Below are 17851 nucleotides of genomic sequence, written 5' to 3' on the forward strand. Positions count from 1 at the left end.
GATGAAAAATGACAGAAGATTGTGAATATCTATTATCAAGTTTACGGTTTGTGACGGTATTCAACTGTTTTTGTTTTTTTAATTTATGATGCAGTGAATGATCCCCTTTAAGAAAAGCTTCACCTTAGTACACTCATAAAATAGTTTATTTAAAAAAATACAGAAAAAAAGTCTATGCATTCCATTGCATTTTTTACACAATTGAAAAGATCCACGACAGTTCTATTAAACGTAACTTAGCATTTACAAAACATTACTTTGACTATGTTCATAATTGACCATCTAATTAGTCCTTAAAAATCAATTAAATCGAACCGTTTATACAAATTTCAACAGAGAAAATAAAGAATCAAACACACAGAGCATGCCTTGATCCCTAAGTGGATTTTTACTAAATTACAAACGACCATCAAAACCTGATCAACACACACACAAAAAAGAAACTAGCTGCCAAAATTCAGAAGAAACATAGTACGCTAAACATGTTTAATAGAACATGAAACCTTAAGGTATAAAAGCATTGTGTGTTGCTGAGTGGAAAACATCTGAAACTGTATATATGGGAAGATTAATCTTAATGGATTGGTGTTAAAGACACCTTGAAATGTATTCTTGGTGAAAGTATGAAAGTATCCCTTCTTTCATAAAGCAAAACCGCTAATCTGCAGGATCTGTAACTGAGGAAATGCCATTGAATAGTAGGGAAAATGATATTTGTCTAAGCTTTCACACCTGTCCATACAATCCTAATCCTAATAAATAAAAAACAGTGGGAAAAATATATGATTTGATCCTATTGCACGTGGTTCTGAATTCACTATAGGTCATTTACCACCAATTTTCTTTTGTTTGCATTTGCTACATTTGGTGGTCAGTAAAAATGATCACCGCCAGTTGCTTTTGGATTAGCAGAATTTGTATCCCGGAGCAAGCATGATTTTTTTACGATAATAAATACCAAATTAGTGCCAGACTTTACAAAATTCCATCACAATTAATGCTTTGTACAACTTGAATAACATCAGTTTGCTTAAATGCAGATAATTAAAGACTCAATATAAGGCACTCATTTATAGAAGGATGAATCTGATTAGGGAAAGCCATTAGATAATTTTGTGGAAACCATAATCAATGTAGTCTGATTGCTGGTGTGAAATTACATTCAAATCAGTCATTAGCAATACTTGGCGTCAACAGAGAAGCACAACTACTGCCCATAACCCTTTCAAAAACACTGAATGCCTGCTTTAAGACTTAATCCCATTCAAAACCATTATGGACACACAACAACACTCAGCAAGTGAAAGCTAAATTGCACTCATCCAACTATGTAGGATAGCATAGTCACCCCAGAATGCTTTTCATAAAGACTATAGACAACTTTAGTTAAAACACATATGAAACAAGTGTTATGCAAGAGCACTGGACCATACACCTTCTGCTTCTACTTCCATAAAATAATATAAAATGCTTTCTTGAAAGAGAAAAAATTGGGTTTGACTTCGGTAGCAAATTATGGGAAGAGCATGAGTTTATTTATTCCTTGTTAATGTATATTATGTTAATTCACATTTGCACTGACTGATTTTTAGGGAGAACAAAATATCTAAATCAACAAAAGCTTTAAATGGCCAAAGCAACAAGATTTTTGTAATTTGGCTCATTTTTAAAAAAAAGTGGTGACAATGTCAATGACAGACAAAAACAAAGTTTAGAGAATAATGAACAAAATCAAAGTATGATTTAAAAAGATCTTTCCATTGTGACTAAAACTACTCTAATAGTATGAGCAGAATTGTGTATAAATATGAAGTGAAACTTATTTAGATGATCCATTTGAATCAAGAGACTTTTTTCTTTACATGAAGCTCATACAAACACATGTCAGAATTACAGGTTCAATCAAAACCCAATAATCTGAATGTATGGATTAGACTGCTATAAAACTTTAAAGTAAAGTAGAAGAAGACTTTACCAAATGAAAAGGCATCAGTATGTTGCCCCTGAGTGTAGGTTTGGTTATTTACATTTCCATCCAGTTTTCAGCTAATGTCCGGACTTGATGGAATATGTCTTCCTAGTCCAAAATAAAAACATAAAAAGCACAACGGCTTCTGCATACAATACAAACAGAAAACAAACATGACAAATGAATTCATGACCGTGATCTTAAAAGACTAACAATTTTGGACAAAAATAAATAATTAAAATTAACAAACAAATGAACAATCCTCTTGTGGAGTCCAAATCCTATATCCTGCATACATGAGAGGCAATGCACAGGTTGCTCTTTTATATTTACTGCTATTAGTCATTCAAAAAATAATGAATTTTCCTTCAAGCAAACCAGAGAATGATTAATGAAAAAGCAAATATGTCTCATTTGAAACTGACACCTACTGACTAGTCTATCTTGAATATGTCATATACTTCAGTGACATTACAACACGGGGAAATAAATATGACTATTTTTCTCTTTTAAGATATGACTGCTGCTCTCCACTTGTGACAGGCACTTTTTCCCCCCTTGTATTTTTCTGTAAAAACCAATTAGCAGATGATGCACATGATGGCCTGGGAAATGTGAAAAGTCCCTCTTGAGAGACACGTTCATCTCATTTATAATAATATATAAACAAATACAAAACAATACGGAGTAATAATCAGCAAAAATATACTTCAAATTAAATACTTTGGCTGAGAAAAACCAAAAAAGTACTCGTGGGGTTTTCTTAATCAAAAGCTAAAAAAAAAAGAAAAATATACAGTCTTCATCATTTTTAGGCAAAGTCCAGATATACCTTTTTTACACTGTGGAATGTCAGTCAAGTCTGCTAGGTGAAATAAAACGCCATCCCTCTGCAAAAGGAAGAGTTCGGAAGTCATTTGGGGAAATCTGAGGATCTGCTGCCGTCGAGTGAGGAGTCTGATGCAGAATTGGTGGGAACCTGTGGAAGCATTTGCTCTGGTGTGGGCGAGGACAGAGGGCAGGGTGCTGGGACAGGACCGGCTGATTTAGCCGGCTGTGGAGGCGCGGGCTGCTGCTCCCTGGGTGGCGTTGTGGGCCTCTGGAAAACCAGTTCGTCCGTTTTTGCCACTCCACCTTGTGCCGTGTTCGTTTGTAGCTGGGCGCAAGAGGTGACTTTGGTGTCCGGGTGAACAGGGGATGAAGAGGGGGAAGGACATGATGTGGAGCACAGATCCTTGGTCTTAACGTCCTTTGATTTCTCCCCCTCTTCCTCCTCAGAGTAGTACTGCTTTAGACGTATGTGCCACGCGAGGCTGCACACGGCTGAGACGGTTTTGAACTGGTGGATCACGTTGCGAGGGATGAAGTAGATGTCGTCGTCACAGAGCTGCATGCGAACGTAGCGGATGCCTTCTCGCCGTAACTGGTTGAGTTTGGCATCATCCACCCACTGAACACACTGTAGAGAGAGGGGCATTATGAGAATGCTATTTTATACCTATATATCCTATACCTGTATATTATCTCCACACCTGTTCAGGATCTTGGATAAGTTACTGCTTATCCAATGCCACGTGGCATTATCAGATCAGATTGTGATACTAAACTAAATATAAGCTCATTCATTCATTAACTCATAAAAAAGGTATCCTCAAACAAACATGCCGTTTCAGACTGTTTTTTAAGACAAATTTCTTAACAGTTTGCAGGAGAGAGAAAAAAAAAAAGACAATGTCTTGTTTAAAATGTTTAATCAAAAATGACCTTCAGTCTATGGCCAAACCACAGCCTTACTGATATTCAGTACAACACATGTAATACATAAATGGTACTTATTATTTTTTGCAGTTCTGATTGTATAATAATAACAACACTACTATCATCTATACATTTATTTTTTATATTCAAAAAAGAATAGTATGTATATATATATATATATATATATATATATATATATATATATATATATATATATATATATATTAGGGGTGTAACGGTTCACAAAATTCACGTTTCGTTTCAATACGATACACTGGTGTCACAGTTCGGTTCGGTACGTTTTAGATACAGCAAAAAGAAAAAATTGGCAGATAAATTTCCTTTTTTAAAAAAAAAAAATTTTTTATTTATTAAAACTAACAAAGTATGTTTTTTTTTGTTTTTTACATTGAACAATGATGGAGCTATTCTTTACCCATCTTCTATGGTGTTTTCTTAGCAGCATACTGTATAAAACAAAAACAGCTCCTTATAAAAAAAAATGAAAATGTTATATTATTGTGGTAGTTATGAACAAATACAAAGATGTAACTTTTTATATGGAACTCTATAACTCTTTATATTGAGTGTGTTTTTACTCAATTGGTTCTCTATAGGGCTTATGTTTTTTGGAACAAAGCAAGAATTACGGTCTTGCTTTTTTCCAAAGTGCACCCAAAGTGCACCCAAACACCAGACCTGTTGGTTATTGGAGGATCTTCTATTTCTGGTCTGTTAAACGCATTGGCGATTTTGCAACAAGCCTTCAGCGCGTACTGAGTGAGCGAGTGCCTGACTGAGTAGCCTAACAAACATATAAGTTGGTATTTTTTTCTTCTTCGGGGGTGTCAGGGGCGTTGCCTGTTACGTCGTTTGGGTTATTGGGCTACCTGGTTGAACGCATATCATTATATTTGACAATTTTTTTTTTTCCAAATATAATTAATTAGTCCAACGAACCGTTCGGTCCATAATGCGTACCGCGTACCGAACCGAAAGCCTCGTACCAAACGGTTCAATACGAATACGCGTATCGTTACACCCCTAATATATATATATATATATATATATATATATAACATTTCTGACTTAAAAGAATTAAACTGACAAGCTTTCAACTGCAACGAGACCTTGAATTGTCTGCCACGACAGGTTTACAAACATCTCAATTCAAATCTGTGTGAAATGCTGTAATTAACAGCCTAAAAAAGAAAGGAGAAATTATGAAAAAAAAAAAAAAAACACATAGCTGCTCACATGGTAATCGCAAATGCATGCTAGACTCACAGCACATCCAGAGATAAATTTTGCAGCATTTACTGTGAACTGAGCTATGGTTATATACCCTGTTTTTCGGACTATAAGTTGCACCTAAGTATAAGTTGCATCAGTCCAAAAATACGTCATGACGAGAAAAAAAACAAGTCGCACTGGACTGGACTGAACCAAGATATAACATTGCCGTCTACAGCCGCGAGAGGGCGCTCTATGCTGCTCAGTGTAGGCTACAGGAGCAATGAGCAGCAAAGAGCGCCCTCTTGCGACTGGAGACAGTAATGCTTTCTCTTGGTTCTCGCAGGACCAGGCAAACTATGAAAAAACGGTACTTAAAATACACACTGCTATGCGTCAGTGATTGCGTAGTAAAACAAAACAATTAATACTTCACGTAATAAAATGGCATGTTAACCAGAACTAATATAAACACACAAGTCCCCAGTCTGTCCTGAAAAATCTGTTAAGCAGTAACACAGCTCCTACCTGTGACACAGGTGGCTCATACAGGTCCAGCTGAAGTCTTTGAACAACCTCATTGAAATCCTCAGCATGAAAACAGACCACATCTTTGGTTACTCGTGGCCGGTCACTCCTATAGGAGATGAGGACACCAAAGGTCATTTAATCTGTCTCTTTTTCCATGTACATATGTTTCTGCATGGCAGATGGTTGCACTCACAATTGCCCAAACTGCACTGCTTTCAGGACACCCACAGCTGCTGTACTCTGCCAGTCAAAACTCTGGCCAACATGATCAGCATGGGCTCGTGTCCGATCCTCGAAGAGCACCTCACGTGGTTCACTGGTTCTTGGGAGGTAATGCAAGTTCTTGATCTCATTCATTGATCTACAACCAAAATGAAAGGGTTTTGTGAGGCGCTAAGGACTTTTCTTTTGCAGCTCAAGAAGTAAGCACATACCTTCGTCTCTTAAATGGAGATTTGGGCATATCGGCTGTGGGGACCATCTGTTCTCCTGGTCTCACCCACATGATGGGACCATCATCACTCTGAGATCTGCAGTCAAGCTTCAGGCTAGACAGGCTGCCCCATGGCAAAGTCATCTGCATAGACAATTGAAACTTACGTCGGGAAGTTAAAACAATAATGTAGCCTTGCCCTGACCACTGTCTGAAAGTATGAATGGCAAGAAACGACTGGATGAAGAGTTTGATTTTCTGTGCTGACAGTCCCAACTGAATCAGTACACTGAGATCATGACTTGCAACTTGCTTTTGCTTAGGAATGCATATCAGTTACTAAATCAAATGTAAATGTGAATCGGTCATATTATTATTGGCTTCTAGTGGGCACTTTAATATTTTTACACAAAAATATTAAATATCACAACACTTAGTATATTTAATTATTATAAGAAATGTTTTTTGAACACCAATTCAGTATATCAGAGTGGTTTCTGACATTGAAGACTTTCTGCTGAAAATTATGTCACAAGAATAAAATACATTTTATAATATGTTCAGATAAATATAGATTATTTTTAATTGGAATAACATTCAAATGGTAAATAAATACACACCTCGAAGCAAATAAACATGGAATAAAAGCCACAAATTTTGATGTTATGGGGTATTTAAATGTAAGGGGATGCAAACAAAATCCTTTACACAAGTGTGCAAGATGACACCATTTATCTAGGTCCAAATTGCAAAAAGAACTCTGCTGGCAAACAGTGAATTGAAACTAATTTGCACTACAAAACACCGTCAGCACAAAGCCTTTCAAACAAACTCATCTGTGAGAGCTTGTGTCCTAACCTTCAGGAACGGAGACTCCTCAAGCATGTCCAAGAACTCAGGGAAGTAATCTCCCACCTCCTCATCTACTGCACCGACCAGACTGATTTGCCTCATGGGACCAGCTCTATATGTCCCAGAGCAGTACGTTCGGCTCACCTGCAACATGAAAGCCCTTCAGAGCCGGGAAACATCCTAACACACACTTTCTGAAGTTTCATGAAACAAACAAAAAGTTTAAAGTCCCATTAATACAGAGAACGATAACTACATTAGCGTTAATGAAACAATAATGTTGTGTTTATTATAAGCACCGGCTCCGGTTATGTCATCTGCTGCCTTAAATGCTCAAGCTCTTTCAAATCAGATGGACTCTGATTGGCTGTCAATAATTGGAAAACAAAAAGCACTGTGAAACTGATTCCAATTATATTTTCTCAATGAATCTCATTGAGTTAGAACAAAAATGTAAACATTATAGTTATCGTTCCTTGGTGTAAATGGGGCTCGAGGCAAGATCTACAATAACATGGGGTTCAGATTGCCATAAATGTGAAAAAATGAAAACAACTTTCCTGAACTGAGATTCTCCTGCTTCTTACAAGAATGAATTCAATAATATCCATTTGTTGAGTCTCAGAGACGGTAGAAAAGTTTGTCTCCGGACAAATTTGGTCTGCATAACTAAAGACCGGTAGTGTACTTTGAACTGTCACTGACTTGTGTAAATAATAAATGCAGCAGTTTTAAAAGTTCTCTAGAAGTGAGAAAGGCTAAATAAACACACGGACTTCATTTTGCAAGCTACACATGCATGGTATTATAATGTATCCTGCCAAAAACAAGCCACGGCTTGAAGGTACAACCCAAAAGGTTACGTTGAGTGGGAAGCGTCATCCTACCTGGGAGTGGAAGTTGGCAATCGTGGTGGTCTCAATTTCCTTTTTACCAAGGATTTCCATCTTGACAGGTGTGTTTGGGAAATTGAAGGCAAAGTAGTCCAAGAAATCGGGCAGGTAGGCAGCCGCTCCATGCACCACAGCGAGAGCATAGCATGCGGCTCCTTTAGGATGCTCAGCAAAGGCGAGATCCAGAAACTCCTGGGCGAATTTTTCAGTGTCCCCCGGTTGCAGTAACGACAGTTCATCTGCGTATGCGTGTAGTACAGATGCCCCTCCATTGGGCTGCTTTTCCTCATGGATCAGTCTGCTGAAGGAGCCATTGGTCTGAAGCCAAGAGCTTCGGATGTAGTGGTCTTGGGGCGAGAGGAACGGCTTCTTCTCAGCTTTTGGAGTGCAGTACTCACTTAAGTCTGGACACGGCTTCTCATCTTTGATGTACACATGCAAAACCGGGTCTTCAGAAGATGGCAGAGCATCTCCTGTTAATCCTGTACACACTGTCTGGACCTCTTTGTTGTGTATGTGCAACTTTTTGCCACGCTCGTCTTCACGCCGCTTCTTCTTCTTCTTTTTCTTTAAAAGGTATTCCTCCAGGGTCTGGGTTTTGCCATTCTCACTATGGGGCTCTGAAAAGATCAATAGAGATAGAAGACATTGAAAAACAGTTAATAGTTCATAGCTTCTTAGTCTTTACCCATGTAAAATTGTAAACATAAAAAAAAAACCTCACAAAATTTTTTTGTGTCTCCTTTAAAACTTTGTAAATACTTCTTAGTAATCAATTACCAAATGCTTACCAGATATCCAGCAATTCTGAACATTTGGTGGACCAGAAATAAGTTATCTCTGTTAAGATGTTCCAACTACAACTACTACATTTAAATAAATTTACTATGGTAACCATTGCCCACAGTTTTGGGGGCAATACCATTCTACAGTTACTGTTATTAACTAACTCACATAATTTTTTTTTTTTTTTTTTTTTTTTATAAAGTGTGCCAGTTCCATGGTACAAAGATGGGAATAAATGGAATGGCAATACTACTGACTTTCAAATCTTTACACAAACGAGCTGAAGTTGCTCTGTGCTTAATCAAAATTCTATTTGAAGACAAAATGGTGCATATAAAAGTCAGATTAAATTAAGCCTGCTCTGACCCACATTAGCCCCGTAGGATCACAGCATACAGTTGTATATTAAAATATGGCATAATAATACAGTACAGAACGATCATCATATACAATTTACCAGGTACCGGAAGACAATTGTGTCTAAAAACATGGTATTATTACGGTATCGTGTTAATAAATTACAGATTAATGTAGTTACAGCGATTTTAGTAAACATCACACGACAGACGTGAGGAGAACGTCTCTAATATAAAACAGAGAAATGATATCAATTTGTATTTCATTTAAATATACTTCCGCAGCTGTTAAAAGTTTCTTCCTCGATTATATTTAGCATTTCTGCTCCGTACATTGCGCTCGAGTGAATGGGGGCGTTCACACAAGCGTGCTCGCGCATGGGTTAGCAGCGGAGCTAACGGCACTTTTCTCCACTCACTTTTAAGTTGGAAGCCTGCCAGTAATGTAAAATCATTTGGCTTACGTGTAAACGCTGTTACAATTACCTTTCTTCTTTTTGCATTCCTCCACTTTAACATTCGCCTCGGCGTTTTCCTTCTTGTGTTTGAGTTTGGCGTCCTTCTCGATGTGTTTGGGCTTGTTATTGGGGGTCTCGGCCTTCGCTACTTTGAGCGGCGTGAAAGTGAACAGCGGGGAAGGCGGCAGGACCGTCTTCCTCGGGACTTGGGCTGCTGGTGTCACTTTTCGCGGCGGCCAGCCCGGAGGTAATCCTTTCTTGGAGCCGAGGAGGTGATGGTGTTGATGATGGCGGTGTTGCACAGGTGCCTGCTCTTTGCTGAAGTTGCGCGCTTGGCCGTTCTGTTGGTGCGGTGGATGCGCTTGTTGTTGGGCATGTTGGTGGTGCTGTAGCTTTATTTTCTTCGCTTCGTTCTCCGCTCTCTCGCGCTTGTCATCGGACGGCGAACATTCGCGTTTTTTCTTCTTTTTCTTTTCTTTGGTGGCTTTGTCAAAGCTGTCCCTGCTCTTCTCCTCTACTTTGACGCGCAGTACATCGACCTGTGCGGCCATTTTGCACGTAAATTTAAAAGGCTTTAAGAGGGACTTTTTGCGCATGTCTATTGGGAGCTGTAGTTCTTTTGTCCCTAGCCAATCGGAGCTCACGCGTTTGTAGTTTTCCTGCTCGGAGCGCGCATGCGCACAATCGGTAGCCTTGTGGGTAGTGATGTTTCTGTACTGCTGTGGTTCAAGGTATGCGTGCGCTGCTGCACGCACCGCGGCCAGAGACTGACGTAATGCTGAAGCAGCTTCAGCGTTAGGGCGGTTCCGTTTCGTTGAGAGGAAATAAATGCGCTCGGCATTGAGCTCACCTATGGAGCTCACAACCAACAAAAGAGCAGCACACAACATCCTGGAGATAATAATCGCACGGTGTTAGATTTCTCTAGGGGCCGTTTACACAGAACGCTTTCTTGCTATTTGGGCTATTTGAAGGAAAGACACGAGGCACGAGAGTTGCACTTTTTAGTCGGCGTGTCAATTAAAAAATAGCATGTCTGATTCGTGAACGAATCGCGCTTGTTATTCGGATCTTTTCAAGAATCTAAAGAACCGGTTTACAGAACTGACCTAAACGATTTGTTCACGAATCGGAGTGAATCGGTTTTTAATTCTTTCGATTCAACAGCTCACTGATTCTTTTAACAAGGACTAATTTTTTTTGCTTATTACTTATTTTTAAATGTCAAATCTTTCCCAAGTTTAAAGTTAATTTTAGTGTTTTATTGTACATGGAAATTATATTTAGATTATAAATATAAATTGTAATTTTTATAAGTTTATAAGTTCAGGACAATACCCTGGTAGGACACGTAGATCCCGTAGACATCTATTTGACACTTGCCAGACCAATTTTTCCATGTTTGCTCATCTGCAATACATAGTTTCTTATCAGATGTCAAATCGACGTTTAGAAAATGTCTTTAAGATGTTTATAATGTAGAAACTGACATCTTAAAGACATCCATCAGATGTTTGTACAGTCTTGTACATCTTTAACATACATCTTGCAGACGTGCATGTGCTATCTGGGATGTTAGAAACTAAGTTTATATTAATAAAATGTAAATAAAATGTGTCCACATACGACTCTTGCAATGTTTTACCGCTTAAATATACTGTGATGAGACCTAGTGATGATTTAATTACAAAGGAATCGATTTTCGAACAGGGTTTTTAAAATGAACTGCTTGAAAGAACCTGTTGACGGATTTTGAATTGAACCCATCACTTTTGTGTGAAAATCCCCTTAAATGCCATGAAACCAAATGTGCACTTCCATTAATGTTAAATAATGTAGGAATTCAAGAACTTAAAAGATCAAAAGAGGCCACCTTTCAGTAAATCTTTATTCATCAGTGCATGAAAAGAAGGTCATGACCAGATTCATTTCTTTAACCACTCGCTCTCTCTATATATATGCTTATACTCTCAATTACTTAAAAAAATAATAGGGCGATTTATAGATTTTTTTTCTTGTTTTTCCCCTCACAAAGGCAATTTTATACAGGTGCTGTACATTGTATCATTTTTTTTTATATAAACATTTACAACTACCACAATGTAGAGACCACAAGGCTTTTTTGTGTAAGATAAAGCAATGCAAGGCCACAGTATCATACACATCCTCATGACATGAGATGCACTAGAGCAGTGACCCTCAAATATGGCTCGCGAGATCCACTTTCCTGCAGAGTTTAGCTCTAACCCTAATCAAACAACCCTGAGTTTGCTAATCAGTGTCTTCAGAATCATTAGAAAATCACAGGTAGGTTCGTTTTATTAGGTTTGGAGCTAAACTCTGCAGGAAAGTGTATCCAAATTTGAGGATCATTGCACTTGAGAAACAAGCTACAAAAGTTTTGAGATTAAAAGGGTCATAAACTGAGAAATCAAAATTCCCTTGATCTTTTGACATAAGAGGCTGATGTACTATAAAAAAATCCTGCAAGTTTCAGAACTCAAAACTTCATGATTCTAAAAACCGCTTATATTGAAGCCAGTGAATTCAAACAGAGCGTTCTGATGAGGGGGGTCAAAACAGGACAGAAAATAGCCTATTACTGCTAAATTATGATGTTTTTGATGTAAAAATCTTGATAACATTATAAGTGGCCATCAGAGAACCATACAAAATAAAAATAGGAAGTTCACGACCCGTTTAATGATCAAGAAGCAATCATAAACCTTATTACAAAAGTATTCACATGTTTCATCATGACAAATTATAGAAGCGCTGTAGCATATGTAATGTTTGACTGATGTCTGCTCTGCCCATATGGACACTTAATATTTATGGTATTTCAAAAATATTGTTAAGGAAAAAAGATATTGGACATTGTTATATCTTGTGTCTGAATCTGTGCCAGTTGTTTGAGGCTTTAAGAACCTGATGAATAACATCCAAATTGTTTGGTACATAATTCAGAGCTACATTTCCCTTGGATATAAGACAGCATCTTGACATTTAATAGGATGGTCTGAAAGATGCATAAAGACACTTTAAATTAATATGAAGTCCCAATATTGAGAAAACAATGCAGTATGAATCATTCTATGTGCTAAAAAGAATAAGAAAAATATAATGTTTGATTGGATAGTATGCAAAAATATATCTGAATTTCTCCTATAGTTCTGCTTCACCTTCTAATGATATGAGCAAACATTTGATCCCAAATGTACAACCTTGCATATGCTCCACCGAGATTAACTGTAAAAGCTATAGCACTGTGAAAAAATATGTTTGTTAGGAAGCCGAAAGATGTATCAGAATGGATACAAATATCTATACCTCTATACATGTATATGTTTATATCATCATAATCATTTGAATAAATTACATATGCGTCTTTATCAACACACAAGTAGTAAACAGTATACTTAACCACAAGTTTCTGGTCTTTTAAAGATGGATATGTCAGAAATTCATCGCCAAAAGAAAAATAATGCACAGTCTACACAAAGTCACTTCTCAGGACTGGATCTTGAGGACAGTTGCATCACTGGAAAAGTCATTGTAAGGACATGCGGCGAATCAAAGATGGAAAATTAAAGGGATGGTTTACTCAAAAATGTTGTCGCCATCCACTTATCATCATGTTATTTCAGCACTGTGTGTCTGTCTGTCTTCCGTGGACGTTCAAAGATTTTATGGTCCATACAATAGAAGTCAATGGTAACCAAATTGGTTTAGTGGCAAACATCCTTCAAAATATCTTCTTTTGTTTTGCAGTCATACCGGATTTTTAACATCAAGGCGGCTGATAAATGCTGACAGACTATTAATTTTTTTGGCGAACTATCTTTTTAATACACATTAATAGACAATTTTAAACCTTCACAGAAAAGCATCCTTCATGTTATCGCCACAGGAACAAAGGGACATGGACAAGTTTGTAGCTGCAGTCTGATTGGCACAAAACAAAACTGAGGTTCGTATTGTTGGTGGACATCAATAACTGCTCCCAAACGCATTAGACTCTATGCACTGGAGGTTGAATCCTTGCAGAGCTGGGCACCTTCCAGGGGCCTGGGGTTATAGGTGCTCTCTTGTTGGTAGGGTTCCCATTCTGGGGAGTCTCTTGAGGGACACCCTCGATATCCTCTTCCCCTCGAGGCCTGTCTCGTCCTCTGTGGTCCTTCCGGTTGAGGGTACCGCTTTCAGACCGCTGAGGTTCTGCTGTCTTGCCACCTCTTGAGACCTCAGGTCTGATTTCTCCTGTTTCCCTGTCCTGCTTGTGCATAGTGTCCTCGTCTTTGTATCTACTTCCAGGCTTCAATCCATCAGTGGCTTTTTGAGGCAACTCCTGTCTGATCCCAGCATTTTCCTTCTTGGTCTTCCTGGGGCTTGGGGATCTAGCTTCTTGTCCACTAGGATCATTCTTGTTGTCCATGTTTAGAGTCTTTTTTGGACTCCCTGGGCGTTCTTTCCCATCCTGTCTCTGGGGGAGTGTAAAACTGTCATGACCCATGCTTGGGTCGCTCTTTCTTGTTTGCTTTTTGGCGTCTCTGTAATGTTGGTGAAGTTGTCTGTGCGAAACAGCCACCGGGTCGAAGAAGAGCTCCTCGGGTGGAGAGGGGTTGACCTCAGGGGAGTGAGAGATGAAGGATGAAGAAGCTGGTGTCGACGGCTCATTGGATGCAGAATACCTTGGAGAGTTTGCAGATGGACCTGTCATTGTATCTTTAACATCTGAAACGCAAAACATGGTAATTATTAGTGTAAGAAGATAGGAAAAGACAATAAAACCAATTATTCTGAAGGTGCACTCAATCTGTTTTGTACCATGTAAAAGAGCGAGTCAGTCTTTTTATTTAGTAAGAAATCTTTGGTTGAGAAAGATATTTTTTGAATAAAATTATATTATTTAGCGGGGATGCACTACATTGATAAAAAGGGACAATAAAGGTGTTTTTAACTTTAAATGAAAATAATCCTGATTTTTTTTCATGGTTTCCACAAAAACATTAAGCATCAAAACTGTTTTCATTATTGGTATAATAAGAAATGTTTTTTGAGCATCAAAGCAACATATTGGAATAATTTCTGAAGGATCATGTGACATGGAAGACTGGAGTAATGGATGCGGATTAAAAAAATGCAGCTTTGGTACTACAATAATAAAGTATTTTAAAAATATATTACAATAGAAAAAATATATATTTTAAATTGTAATACTATTTTGCTGTATTACAGTTTTTTCTCTGTATTTTTCAAATAAATGCAGCCTTGTTGAGCATAAGAAATGGCTTACAAAAGCATTAGAAAGATTTTATTGACCCCAAACTTTTGAATGGCAGTGCGTTTGTTGTTTGTTTGTTTATTTATTTAGTCTTTTCTCTGTAATAATAACCAATTAAACCTTTTAAATCAACCTCATATTCTTTTTCTTATATTTTGTTTAACCCTTTGGTGTTGTTCGGTCAATTTTAGACCGAAAAAAAAAAAGTTTTGAAAAAAAAAAAAAAATCGCTATTTCATCAGAATGGTACAAAACTCAAAGACACTTACCAGAAAATAATGATAATAATAAAATAAAACAATTGTGATGTTTGTGGTCAAAAATTACAGGCATTGGAAATGAATGGGAAATATGCAACAATATGAAAATACAGATAATTTTTTTGTGTGTACAATCTACAAATCTTTGCACTGCAATGAGAAGGGTGTCACTAAAATATCAAGAGTGCAAAATACAAACACACACACACACACACACACACACACGTATATATGAACTAGTGTGACTGTAACACAAAGCATGTTTTTGCAAATGTGTGAAATAAAATCAATAATTCAGTCACAACACAGTAAAAGCACAGACACCAAGGAAGGGGTTACACTCTTAAGCATCAAGAGAATAAAACAGAAACACAAATTAACTGATGCGGCTGTTACAATATGGAAAACTAGAGCCGTAAGACTCAAATGAGAGGTTGAAATCAGATTGATTAAACTCTGATAAAGCATTCCTGTTAATTTTTGTTGAATTTTGATGTTATGTGTAACAAAATGTTTTCTCTGTGTTGGGTTTGACTAGTAAATTTAATGCAAAAACTGACATAAAGAGAAAATCTAAACCTTTACAAAAGGTTGTCTTTAAGATTGACTAAATATTTATCAAAATCCACAACTTAATAGAAAGAAGTATCCATGTCTAAAAATTACTCCAGCACTTAATAAGCCCTTTAGAGCTACATAGGAATCTAGTGGCTAAACCATGGAATTGCAGATGTTTTTCTTTTTTTTACTCACACTAGATGGCTAATCTGCCTTCAAAATTTTAATTTTAAAGGCATTGTCTCTATTTTAACATGAAATACTGCAATAATGGAAAAGTAATCTAAAAATATTAGAAAAATATTATTTTTATTCTTTTCAATGGTAAAAAATTTAACAACTATTGCAGAAATATTAATTAGTACCATGAATTTCTCTCAAAATAAAGAAGAAAAAATATTATTGAACCAAAATATGTTAGATTGATTTCACTGAAAATAAAAAAAGTTACATTTCAGGTGTTCGGTCACTTTGGACCGTGAAGTGTGACTCCCAAATGAACAATACCAGAGGGTTAAATAAATAAGGTTTACTATTATTCTGTTGTGCCGGTCAGCTGTTATACTGAAACCCTGTGACATGGATGTAGCAATCACACCATGATTAATTTAGTCATTAAAAGAAACTGTATAATAATAGGGAGAATATTATTATAGCATATAATAATATTAGACTACTGATACAGTATGATTGGAGTGAATGTACAATGTAATTTAAATATATTTTTCAAATGTGCTGTTCATTTCTTTGTGTAAAACCTTTTAATGAAGAAAAAAAATGACAGAGTGCACGTTTAAACATTGCAAATTGGATTTAGAAAATTTGCAGAATACCACTGATAGACTGAACATAATTAACCAGTCTTCTGAAACGCATTTCAGCAGAGACATGATTCTCAATTAAACTGTCACAGTTTTCAGTCTTCAGTGGCTTCTGGCCTCCAGATACAGTGACATATATTGAGCAGCTGAAACCAGCTATGAGAAAGAGTTAGACCCAGAATGGAAAAGTTGCTATTTTCTCTCAAGATAAAATGTCACGCCGCCAGACGTGAAGCAACAAGAACCGAAAATTAAACCAAGCTGGTGGCTCCTGACATGGGTTTCAATTACTTTGTCATTTAACTGTCTGGTAAGAAATATATTTGGTCACATAACATCATTCCAGAGCAGTTCTCCCAACTAAGGGCACGTGAACTCCAGGGGGTTCTTGGAAAAGTTTTGGTTTAAAAATGTTTTACTGTAAATCCTTCGTAAATCTTTCCTATTTAAATTTATATTGACTTAAAGCAACAACTTATGCGATAATTGTTTAATAAAAATGTGAACAAAAATAAATCACAAAAAAGGAAACTGATCTAAATGGCTAGTCATTACTGTGTGTTTATATAGAAATATGTGATCATGAATTGTGATCACTGATGTTTCCTTCTTTTCTTTAGTGACATTCAAAAGCATAAGGTTAATTTTAAGGCAAAGGAAAGGGGAAAAACTGCACATACACAAAATAAGCATAGAGGAGGAATGCAAAGTTTACCAAAGTTATTATAGGGACAGACCAAGAAAAGCAGAGAAGCCTTTAGTGATGCTCTGGTTTCATGTGGAAGCACAATGTGGAGGAGGAAGAGTTCAGACCTAAATCAGGAAGAGAGAAAGAGAAAGGTGCAGAGAACAGTGCCCAGACAGAAAAAGAAACCAGCAAAAATTGAGACAGGAAGCAAGAGTGACAAGCAATGCATGAAGATAGGAAGGTCTGACATAACATGCATATGACCAACAAACCCAAATCACTTAATAGCCCTCATTCACTAATTATTGAGTAATCGTGTACATACTTATCTATTTTGGCAATTAGTGTTTGATCAATATGCATGCGATGTTTAGGCAATATAAAGGTAAGTGTGACGATGATTGTAATAATGTTCTGAACAAGAGGACACATGTTGCATGGAGTACCTTTAGAAAACACTGTTGAGAAAAGACAACCGTCACAATGCATTTTCAATGGCTTTTGAAACAGCAGTAGAAAACAAACCCATCTTCAGAATTGATTTGTTTCTCAGAGGGGAACATGCAGGCTTGAGGGAACTGATTTTTCTCAGTTCATGAAACAGACGGAATTCAAATGAGCACTTCTGCACTTCTTAAACTTAAAGAGGTGGTTTGGGATGGAGAACGTCCCTCAGCTATGTCAGTTCGTTGCCGTTCATTGTTTGAGAGGTCAGGTATTAAATAGACTCACTATGATCAGGCACCAGGCCAAGTCCGGGCCTCAAAAGCAGCACCACTTTATTGCCCCCGGCCTGGATGAGCTCAATGGCCCGTGTGTGTGTAATGCCCTGTGTGGGTTCACCGTTGATCTCCACAATCTGATCTCCCACCTGTGAAGTTACAAACACAGATTCCTCTGTCATTTTAACAAGAACCACTGATTTATTTTTATTTTACTTGTTATATAATTTAACTGTATAATCATTTTTTTCA

General features: G+C 37.2%; 2 protein-coding genes across 2 annotated transcripts in view; both read right to left on the reverse strand.

The window, feature by feature from the left end:
• Nucleotides 1-128: 128 nt before the first annotated feature.
• On the reverse strand, nt 129-9880 carry LOC132129315 (lysine-specific demethylase 9-like). Its single transcript, XM_059540861.1, has 7 exons — nt 9298-9880; nt 7664-8289; nt 6783-6920; nt 5926-6068; nt 5685-5852; nt 5489-5597; nt 129-3428 (listed from the first exon to the last, which is right to left on the reverse strand). The coding sequence occupies exons 1-7, from the start codon at nt 9863-9865 to the stop codon at nt 2883-2885; spliced, it is 2298 nt and encodes a 765-aa protein (XP_059396844.1). The 5' UTR covers nt 9866-9880; the 3' UTR covers nt 129-2882.
• A 1263-nt stretch (nt 9881-11143) lies between these two features.
• Nucleotides 11144-17851, reverse strand: part of LOC132129028 (membrane-associated guanylate kinase, WW and PDZ domain-containing protein 3-like) — a 131423-nt gene continuing 124715 nt past the window's right edge. The window contains exons 19-20 of the mRNA XM_059540442.1: nt 17610-17748; nt 11144-14000 (exon numbers count right to left, since the gene is read on the reverse strand). Of these exons, the coding sequence (XP_059396425.1) occupies nt 13282-14000; nt 17610-17748 (858 nt within the window). The 3' untranslated portion in view covers nt 11144-13281. The remainder of the gene's footprint in view (nt 14001-17609; nt 17749-17851) is intronic.

This window comes from Carassius carassius, chromosome 46, assembly GCF_963082965.1.
Source record: "Carassius carassius chromosome 46, fCarCar2.1, whole genome shotgun sequence".
Taxonomy (NCBI): domain Eukaryota; kingdom Metazoa; phylum Chordata; class Actinopteri; order Cypriniformes; family Cyprinidae; genus Carassius; species Carassius carassius.

Excerpts from the sequence above, each read along its gene's own strand:
- LOC132129315 (XM_059540861.1), bottom strand. The coding sequence starts at position 9,865 with ATGCGCAAAAAGTCCCTCTTAAAGCCTTTTAAATTTACGTGCAAAATG. Across the intron at positions 5,853-5,925 it reads TCTCCATTTAAGAGACGAAG|ATCAATGAATGAGATCAAGA; the intron begins GTATGTGCTTAC and ends TTTTGGTTGTAG. Across the intron at positions 5,598-5,684 it reads GCAGTGCAGTTTGGGCAATT|GAGTGACCGGCCACGAGTAA; the intron begins GTGAGTGCAACC and ends CATCTCCTATAG.